The 10,413-nt window shown below is 47.5% G+C and overlaps 1 protein-coding gene across 1 annotated transcript in view; it reads right to left on the reverse strand.

Moving 5' to 3' along the window:
* Nucleotides 1–9,902, reverse strand: part of LOC116945301 (uncharacterized) — a 41,677-nt gene extending 31,775 nt beyond the window's left edge. Inside the window, exons 1-7 of the mRNA XM_076068966.1 lie at nt 9,675–9,902; nt 7,694–7,747; nt 6,744–6,797; nt 5,274–5,327; nt 3,235–3,288; nt 1,418–1,471; nt 14–67 (exon numbers count right to left, since the gene is read on the reverse strand). Coding sequence (XP_075925081.1) covers nt 14–67; nt 1,418–1,471; nt 3,235–3,288; nt 5,274–5,327; nt 6,744–6,797; nt 7,694–7,747; nt 9,675–9,887 — 537 coding nt within the window. The 5' untranslated portion in view covers nt 9,888–9,902. The remainder of the gene's footprint in view (nt 1–13; nt 68–1,417; nt 1,472–3,234; nt 3,289–5,273; nt 5,328–6,743; nt 6,798–7,693; nt 7,748–9,674) is intronic.
* Between the last annotated feature and the right edge of the window lie 511 nt (nt 9,903–10,413).

Here is a 10,413-nt window from a genome sequence, read left to right on the forward strand (position 1 = left end):
AAATTGTATTTACCAGAGAGCCACCCGTTCCACCAGTCCCGGATTGTCCAAACAGCCCGAGGTTTCCCTGCGTTGGGTGAAAGTTGGGGGGGGGGGGGGAGGGGGTGGCGGGGTGGGAGAGAAATACGCATCGGAGGGAAGGCATCGACGTGTTCACACCAGGATGAATTTGCCGCGTTTCCCCTTCCAATCTGCGCTTTGCCGATGAGCGCACAACCCAGGGGCAACAGCGCGACTGCGATTCACAGAGCGCTTGCGGCCTGGCAAACCACCAGCAGACCTAGCCTGTTTCCGCTCGGCGATCAACAGAAAGCAATGACGACACGTCCGGGAGAATTTTGGTCTAAAATTGCCCCGTTTTTATGATTTGCATAGACGGAGTAACAGATCGCTTTATAAAAATGGAATCGTTCCTGAGACGTGGCCATTTACCGGCTCTCGCACGCTGCGTTTTTTTTTTTATCACGGTCAGATTCTGATTGTAACTGGTCTCTGATCGGATGGAATCCATCACGTGTAGCTAATTTTACATTCATAGTGATTTTCCGCTCAAATCAGCAGCATCGAGGTGGTTTACAGCTCTGAGCCAGCCATAGGAAATTCCACAATCCTATGGCAGGGGTGAGTGAACCATAGGACAACCACTGCTGGCTGGTTGCCTTCTCCGCACAGTGGGGTAACTTATTTGAATCAATCCCAACCGGCCCAAAATCAGGATTTGAACTCGGTCTAATGCCGGGGCCTATTTTTTTTACATTGTAGCTTCTTGACAATAACCCTCTGCGATTGGACGATGTCTGTCACGAACTGCTTATTTTCAACCGATCCAAACTGCCTTCACTTAGCCCCGAATGCATGTATGCAACAAAAAACGCAAGGCACGTGTGTACAATTGTCGATTCTGTCCGCAAGTTGGACACATTTTTTTATATTTCGGAAGGACATGTGCAATTCTTTTTGTGTCCACCCTCGATTGATTTTTTCAAACATCTTTTATTCAAAGTGAATTGTACAGAGAGGGGTACACGCACACACACACGCACAAGTGTAGTGTCAGCCCACTTGAAATTCTCAGGAAATGCATGCTTAGCGAGAGCGGTAGCAGAGTGTACATTCGCTAACTGCCAAAACACTTTCCAGTCAATATTAATTCATAAAGGGGCGACAACAACAAAAAAAACCTTTTGTGGGAATGGCCACAATTTTCGCCGAGGTTAAATGACAACTCGTTAAAACCTCATTATTTATTCAAAGTTTTAAAAAACAATTATGGCGGGGGAAAAAGGCACGGCGGTGAGAAGGGGCTGTAAATGCTAAGAAGTGAGGCAAGCCCGGCTTTAAATTATTAAGCACAAGAAGGAAATTACCGTGATGGGGCAAAAAAACACAACGTGAAGCGTAATTTCAGGCAGTTTACCTGGTCACCGTCAGGCCCCAGCTCTCCCTGGAGTCCAACAAAGCCCTTTGACCCCTAGAAAGAATAAAGAACAATGCATTATTTAGTGTCATTCCTGGAATCTTGGTATTGCTGCATTTGTCTTACATATGGAAAACGCTCGGGGGCATCTTGGAAGTTCACTTTTACATTATATTCGGGTTTGAAAAGCGATTGTCCATTTTGCCATTGGAGCAGCGTGCACTGCTGCGTAAACGCTATTTGTATTCATGAAGCATCTGGACGTGGTTGCGTCTCAACAACACGCCGACGTGACGCAACGTGGAACTTTGTACGGCGGCGTCGTTAACGCAGCCGCATCTACAAGGGCTGCGCGGGGACGGCCGAGAAATTCTTCATTTCGTGGAGGGAGGCAGCCGCAGGTGTTTCTGTCTGTGTCCGTGCACAGAAAGGGACGGACGTGTGCCCCTTGAATGTTCAAGAGTAACAGGGAGACGAGAGCATCCGAAAGCCCAGATGCTCGATTCGGACTCTCCGGTTTATCCGCGGACCGTTGTGTGCGGTGGAACTGACCATTAAAAATTCGCTCGCTTTGAAAAGCGCGCTTCCTTATGATTGAATTCGGACCCTCCGCGGTCAAATCGGGCGACATGAAAGATGCTCGGTAGATCCGAGCGGCAAATTTTAAACGCTTGCAGAAGGAGGCGCGCGTGTCCGCTACTTCGGCGGGCGCGCGGCGCGCGCATGGAAGCGGCGACATTAAGGTCGTGGCTGCCGAAGGTTTGAAGAATAAGGCTTCGCATTCGTAGGGCTCATGCGAATTGAGAGGAACGCCTTTCTAAAAGTTGGGCCATCAAACAGTCTGGTGCAACTTGCCTCTCGCGCACAGCGCTGAACAGTAAGGTCAGCGGCGACATTTTCGACACGGAATTCGTGGCCCCTAACAGCGGCTCTCTCGAACTCCCTCTCGCGGGGACAGCCCTTCCGCCAGCATTGGCGCGAGCGGGCAATTGCAGGGCTGCGCCTTTTAGGTCTTCCCGTGCTCTGTCCCGTATCTGTATAAGTACGTACGGCAGCCGAAATACGTTCGCATCGTAACGCCACCGAGACATTTCTATTTTTATTTTACAACTGAGAAATGTGACCTTGTAATTTTTATTTGTCCGTTGTTTTTCTTTCTTTCCAGTTTATGTACGTGTAGCTCAGTGGGATTAGGAGCTTTCGAGTGTGAAGTGAACACGTTGGTGGGCTTTTCTTTGTCTGTGCTGAAATAAAATCGTGATTTGATAACAGCGATCCGAGGAGCCCGTGGAGGAAAAAAACATTTTTACAACGATACACAAACTGGTGCGTTTGTTTATTTTCCTAACAGTATTGCTCCGCAACAGCCGCATAAGCGAGGTTTTTTTTTTCGTTCAACAAAACAGTCGTGGATTGCTTTTTTGTTTTGCTGAATGGCACCCCCCGCCGTGATGACCGAGACCTCTTGCCAACGACACTTCTATTGGCAACCCAGCAGTGTGTGTTGAACGGGCCTGCCTGCAGAAGGGGGGGCTCAAAAAAGTCTAAACATGCTCGAGTAAAGTTGGACTGGTTTAAGCAAAAACGCTGCCAAATATGATTGACCCGTAAAACTGTGGAGACACGAATGGAGGAGCATTGATCGATTTTGCATGACGACAACAGTGACACGTGTATTTGCATGCAGTGTGTAAATGCAGTCGCATCGCAAGGCCCTTAAAAATAGAACTAAAACATACTTCATGGTACAATCGGTGTAAGGCTCCAAACATTAAATTGTATTGAGTGCAGAAGAGTTCCCTTTGTTACTTCCCTACCTTGTCTCCTTTTTTTCCAGTGAGGCCCATAGGCCCAATTGGACCAGGATATCCCTACAGACACAGTTATAAAACACACACACAAACACTTAAGACGTCTTGCAACGTCCACAACGGAACAAAAAGCATCGCTTGCGCCTTGTTAATATTTCAGGTTGTTGGCCGCCCGCAGCTGGAAACACGACGAGGAAATGCGCTTGAGGAGCAGAGTGGAAGCTGCTCGCAGATCTTTTTGCTGGGCCTCATCCGGGGCACTTGGTCAACATGCCAATTAGCACGAGAAATGAAAACCGAGCAGGGGCTGGCCTGGGTTAGCGTTTCGATTAGGCGGCCGCACAGCGCATGCCCTAGGCGTATGACTGCAACTGATGCGAGGTCCCGTGAAGGCTGCGGTACGGCGATGGCTTCGGTCCAGAGGGAGATTTGGTCCACTCAACGGGTTGAGTGCGTCTGTGCATTGATTTTATGGGTCCGGCCTTGGGTTATATGCGTGTATGGGTTTTTCCAAGTGGTTTCCCCACACCAAGGTGAATATTCACGAATGGACTCGGCCAAACATCGCAGGGCAGGAGCATTATAAAAAAAAGAGTTTGAAGACTCAATCAGGACTCATTTGTTAACGAGTGGCTTTTGAACCGAGGGTTGGTGGTTCAGATGTATTTGTGAAATTCCAAAATCCACTCGGCTATAAGGTGGGCAGGAGATTGCAAGAACTGCAAGTGGGTTCCTAGTGCACCCGTGTGGATTCTTGAGGGGCGTTTACTCATAAGAGTCTACATCATCCAAACCACCCTGTTGAAAAGGATCATGCCAAACATCCTACTGCCAAGCCTTGAGACTCAGTGAGTCGTATCTGGATAAAACAATTTCGTCTGTTTCTTCATATGTTATGCTTAGCAGGTACTATGTTTCATATTCCTATTAAACTTGATGTATTTTAGTGTTTGTTTTGATGCAGAATGCTGAATTCTTCATGCTGAAAATACAAAAAAACATAAATTCACGTGTCTAACAATACAATGCATGCTTTTTATAAATTATCTGGAAAGTATGTGACAATTCACCTTCAGGTCAATAGAATTAGGCAAGATACTAATAATAATTTACATTTGTAAGGCGCATTTCATCCGTAGATACCTATGTGCCATGCGTGGAAAGCAGGAAATCAACGGAACCAGGATAGATTGCCAGAACTCGGGATTAAAGGACAATTAAAATCGGTGAGTTTTCAAGAGAGGCATCAATAGCGCTCACGGCTCAGTAGTAGAACACGAGACGGACAAAACAAGAGTGATGGCACAAACAAGATGGAAACAAATTGATTCAGGAATCAAAACGTGGCCCCCGAATGCCGACGATCTATCGAACTGCTGGGGGAATTGGATTATTTCTTGTGAACTCGCTTTGTTTGAATCGACACACACTCTGTGTTCAATAATTAAACACCAATAGCCAAACATGGAAAATGAATGCCGAACCGCTTGCTCGTTCCGAGATTCGACGATGAACGGGACCCAACCTGCAACTTGGAGTCTTCTCAGGACAGGAAACGGTTAATAATTACATTAACAAATAAACACACGGTATAGTCATGTCTCGTGGCATGCCAGGCGTGATGGGAGGACCGATACTCCAAGGGTCACAACGATTCCATTTGGCGATGCTTGCTATACCTGCCGGCAATAACGTCGGAAAACATTGAGGCGGTCATAAATCGGCACGCTTGTTTACCACGTGATAACTCTATTCACTGGACGTGTCTGGTGGAGGAGGCTTTAAGAGGCACATTTTTGCTCACGGGCGGGTGATCTGACCCCGACGAACTATCACGAATCTGAATAAAAGGTCGCGAAACCCTGCTTCGTGTTAAAGTCACCTACCGCGCGCACTGTTGTACGTAGTACGTATGTTGGCGCGGCTGTTGTCGTTTGTTGTTGCTGTTGTCACTATTCTAATTATTACTGCCATTGGGATGGCTTAGCTAACAGCGCACCGCGGCCTCCGTGAAGAAACAAGTTTCTCAGCCGCCACTTCATTACCTTGGGTCCATGGGGTCCCACCTCACCGGTGGCGCCAAAGCCCCCTTGCTCTCCCTGCGGTAAACAATCGGGGAAATAGGACAGAGAGACAGAGAAATAAACAACACCACAACCGATTGAAACCAATACTCGGGGCTACGGAGACAAATGAAGAAAGTGACGACATTTATTGAGCGGTAACAGAGGCAGGGTCCACAGGGATCTGGAAAAACGCAGAAGCGGCAAACTTTTAAAATTAAATTTTCAAGTGGCAATGCAAGGCACAGAGGTAGCACGCGACACGCAACTGTGTGCGTTCACAATGAAGGTTATTTTTTTTTAGTTAGATGGCGCGAATATACATGTGTCGTTAACCTGCCACCACCCGGCAAATTCGTAAGGTTTGTCACGTAAGCCAAACGAGCCATATTAGTTACTACTTCAGCACACCGGTGTGTTGGAGAGCAAATCCACAACATTCAGAATTTGGGTACGACGTTTCGCTGGCAGGTACGACACATTTATACTTACGAGATCTAACCCAAAAAAACTTTATTCTGAATAATATTGGCAGCGAAAGCCATACGTATAAAACTGCGTGTGTGTGTGTGTGCATGGATGCTTCAGTGAGGCTGCAGTCTCAACTGATTTGAATGTATCGATGCAGTATGTACATTGAGAGGGAGGACTGATAAGGACTTAGATACCAATATTCAAATCTATCAGCCTAAAGGCCTACATTGCTCTAAGTCTCCTGTGAAACATTCACACATGTGCGATCTCGACCATCAATGAACCAAGTAGTCTTCTTCCTATGGGGTGTGAGGCTAAAGCCAAGAAAAAGCGAGCAAAGTCTGCTACTGATAAATAGCACAGGATAAAAATTGTGCCAGTCTTGTTGCTGTAAAAATGAACTTGGATGCTTCCCAGATTTTTTGATTGATCCGAATTTATTGGATGATTCTAAAAAAAAATCAGTTGTTTCGAACTGATCGGAAATATTAAGTGACGTCATAGGAAGTGACATCACTTAATTAATATTAAAATTAGTAAAACGATTACAGTGTGTGCATGAGCAATGAACCCTATTCACATCACATCTCAATCCCCAAAATGCAACAAAATTCCAAAAAGGCCTCATCTTAAATTTAATTGCAAGTATACACAAAGTGTTGCCTTTACGCATTTGCAAGCTTCACATTCAAACAATATTTTTTTTCCCATCAAAAGAGGCTCTAATAAAGAAGACGGTCGTTAGCCCGCAGCGTACATAACGCGGGATTGCGACTCGCCCTTGCTCGGTGATCATCAGCAAGGCACGATCACTCGCGTGAACACCTCGGGCGATAAGCACGCACGCTGTGGCGGGGGGGGGTCGTTGAACGAGCAAATGCGGGGGGGGGGGTGGGGGTGGATTTGTGTCCAGTGGGAATGCAGCGGCCACAAAGACGACTGAACACACGGGCGAAGCCATGGAGGAAAGTAACTTGCCGTGAGGCCACCGTCCCCGGTTCTCCCCATGGCTCCTTTAAAGCCTCGGTATCCCTGCGAGAGAGACAGAGAGGGAGGGAGAGAGAGAATAAAGAGAGACGAAAAAAAAGGCGATATAAATAAATGCCAGAGAATATAATTAAAATATGTAACTAAAAACAAATCACTCATTTCACTCCTTAAATTAAATTCTGCCCATTTCCGCGAGTCATCAAGATCTGGCATATATATAAAACCCAAACACATTTGCATAAATTATCACGGAACTGTCCAACGGCCCAGAAATAAATGAAATCCCAGTTCAGAGAGGTGATTACACAGATTTTCATTGCCCCTCATTAATAAACATGAGGTTGATGGAACCATTAAGGGTCATGTACCTTGAACAAAATTATTTAACTTTTAGTCGCATTAAACTTATATCAAAAAAATTATTTAAAAGTACCACCATTACCGTCAGTAATAAATTAGGTGCGAGAGCATTCCACAGAACCCGCTTCTGTCGACGTGTCTTTTACGTCCCATTAACGAAATAGAGTTGGGATGTTACCCCGCACCAGAGCCTCGATACCTGGCTCTGTACCAAACCCTAACTATTGCAACCGGCCCCTGTGACGTCCAAATTGCCATAATCCAGTTGTCGAACCGCCATCCGCGCGCGAATAAAATGACTTTTGTTCCCAGGCGCCTTGGTGAAGCGGCCGCGAGTTCAATTCCAGGCCACGGCTAACTTCGGCGGCGAGGTGATAGCCGAAACCGATCCTGCCTCCACCCCACCACGCCTCTTTACCAGCCCACACTGACCAGCATGGTGAAGTATGGTGATATATATATATCCGATTCTGCTTAGGATGTTCTCTGGCATGGGTGATGGGTGTGTCGCAAGGGCTCTCCGCGAGAGCGCTGAATGGATTCGTCGCTTCGGGGCACGACGCTGGTCCTGTGCTTACCGCTCGACCTTGCTTCCCGGGGAATCCAGATTCTCCCTTGTTGCCTTTTGGACCCTGGTTTCAAAGTAAAAAAAAAACATAAAACAAATAATGAAATATGAAATACGGCACAACGGTGCAAAGCCTGCTGCTCAAACGACGACAACAGGAACAAGAAGAGCACACAAGTGACGTCATCACATCTACCCCTCTATTTGAGGAACGAAACAAGAGGATTTCTCCACAAATCTGGCTGTCGCCTGATGAAGCTAGTCGTAGTTACTGGCAAAACGTCGTGCTCAGATTGTTAATATTGTGACTTTGCTCTCCAACACACCGGTGTGCTGTACCAGTGACGAATTGGCATGTTCTGTTTACGTCACAAATCTTACTAATTGGCTGTCGGGTGGTGGCGGGTTTAACGACACATTTAGATATTTACGCGATCTAACCCAAAAAAAAAACACCTGTATTATGGATGTAATATATGTGTTTGTTAATCTTGTGATGCTCAGAGCTGTTGAGTATCAAGCAAAACAACATTTTGTAAATGAGAGCATAGGCAAGTTGAATGTCTCCCAGGGGACACGTCGCACACAAACTGCATGCCAATGAGGTGAAGAGACGCCACTGAAGGCACGCACGTTTTTCACGCTCTAAGGCTGGTGGTAACGACGACGAGCGAGATCATATTTTTCCTTTGGTTTGAATTATTTAAAATCCTGCCCGAAGCTTTCTCAAGAAAACAACCGTGGGTAAACATTTGTCCGTGGAAATGCACTCTGTGTAGGTCGGTGTGTGTGTGGTCAACTAGTCGACCCATGCCCCTTGGGGAGCGGTAGCGTAGTGGTTAGCACGCTGCTATACGAACCTGGCGACCTGGGTTCGATTTCCACTCATGGCCAACACCAGTGACAATTATCTGAACCGGTCCTGGGACTCCCCTAGGTCGACTCAGCCTTAAATTAGTACCATGTGTGGTGTGTAAACATCACCACTAGGGAGACAAAGGCGGAGACAATGGCGGCCGGGCGTGGTTTTAGCCACCCACCCCCTCATGTGACGTGCCGGCCTTCATACGTGCTATTAACACCACTTGCCCTAACAATTTATTAAGGCTATACGGCGGGGATCTTTGCCTTTGCGTGCGATCGGCCAGTCAACCAATGGCACCTGGGTCTGTCCCGTGACCTCTTGCCAGCGAGCCTTCCACACTTCACGTGGCCTCGAAGCACACCTAGCCTGGCACAAGCGCCGAATGGCGGCTGTTGTTGTGCGGTGCTTGGGCCTCGACTCATTCTTAAATGAGCCACGTGGCGCGGTCGGTAAATATCAGCAGTGGGAAGAAAAAGTCGGCTGTGGGTGGTGCTGCTGCCCCTTCACGGTTACTCGCGTACGCAGCTAACCTATTTCTACCCAAAATGTGCTAACATGCAGCTTGAATTCACCCTGCGTGTGGCTATCCAGTCGGACATGGGACAGCGTCGTGTGTGCAATATATGTGTACTATGTGTGTACTGTGTTTGTACTGTGCGTTTGTACTGCGTGTGTGGTGTGTGCTACTCGGCAGGCAGCTGTCACCTTGCGCGGCGGTTTCCCTTTGCGTGCCCCTTGTTTGGAACGCATCTACTACTACGACGACCGCATAGGGCGAGATGTCAACCTGTGTACGCATGGCTAAAACAGCGCATTTCACATCGATCATAAAATTTCTACCTCTAAACGACAAACGACTGGGACGCAATGTGGAAACAAGAATATCTCACACGGTGCATTATAATTATTGTGATTATTACTACGCAACCGACAAAAACACAAACCCAGGCCTTTTCGCGTCGCCATAAGCCGTCGACTAGGCTTTCCTAGGGACGCCTACACCACATGAAGAGGGTGATCCAGGGAACACATTTTTTGTTGTTTGTTACAGCTGCCAATGCCGTTCATTCCGACGCGTGTGATCGCGCGCGTGTGCGCGTGTGATCGCGCGCGCGCGTGCGAATGCCTTTGTCCCAGGAAACCCCGGCTGTCCCCGGCGTCCGATCCGGCACGTGCAAGGCTCGGCGGCCGGCGCGGGCTGCGGCGACGGGAGCGGCGCCGGCGTCGGAGCCACGACGACTCGCGGGGCGCACTGGGGGGGGGGGGTGGTGGGGGGCACGAAGCGAGCGTCGTGAGAGCGCGCAAACCAAGCGTGAAGAAGAAGGCGGCACCTCACCATGGCGGGGTTGAAGAACAACTTGAAGAAGATGGCAATAGCAATCTGTGCGGTGGTGCGTGCGCGTATTAGAAAAGTCTCATCAGGCATGTAGATGATCAATCGGTAATAATTATACGAGAGTAATTAATCTGTTTACACGGAAAAGTCTCGCAAGAATCTCAGTAATTATTTCCTAAACTTTTACTGGATTTGAACAGTGTGACAAAATATGTGTTTGTTGATGCATACATTATGACACTTTTCGTTTATAAAATTATAAATGATATGAATAAAACGCTGCTTTCGGATAATTACTTTTTAATCAACTCCCCGTGCCAGTATTACTGTGCGTGGGAGCCGACTGCAGGGCACAAATTAAACTCGCGCAACGGACAAAAGAAAATCAAACAACCGCTCAACGCATGCGTCGAATGACAACAACAACAACAGCAGAAAACAAAATACTCGACGTGAATTTCACGTGCGTTGAATGGCTTCGTTTTTTTAAAATTCAGGTCAGTCCTCAATAAGCCTCACACACGAGCGT

The sequence above is a fragment of the Petromyzon marinus genome, chromosome 23, assembly GCF_048934315.1.
Source record: "Petromyzon marinus isolate PM22_M1 ecotype Great Lakes invasive population chromosome 23, UKy_Petmar_22M1.pri1.0, whole genome shotgun sequence".
Lineage (NCBI taxonomy): Eukaryota > Metazoa > Chordata > Hyperoartia > Petromyzontiformes > Petromyzontidae > Petromyzon > Petromyzon marinus.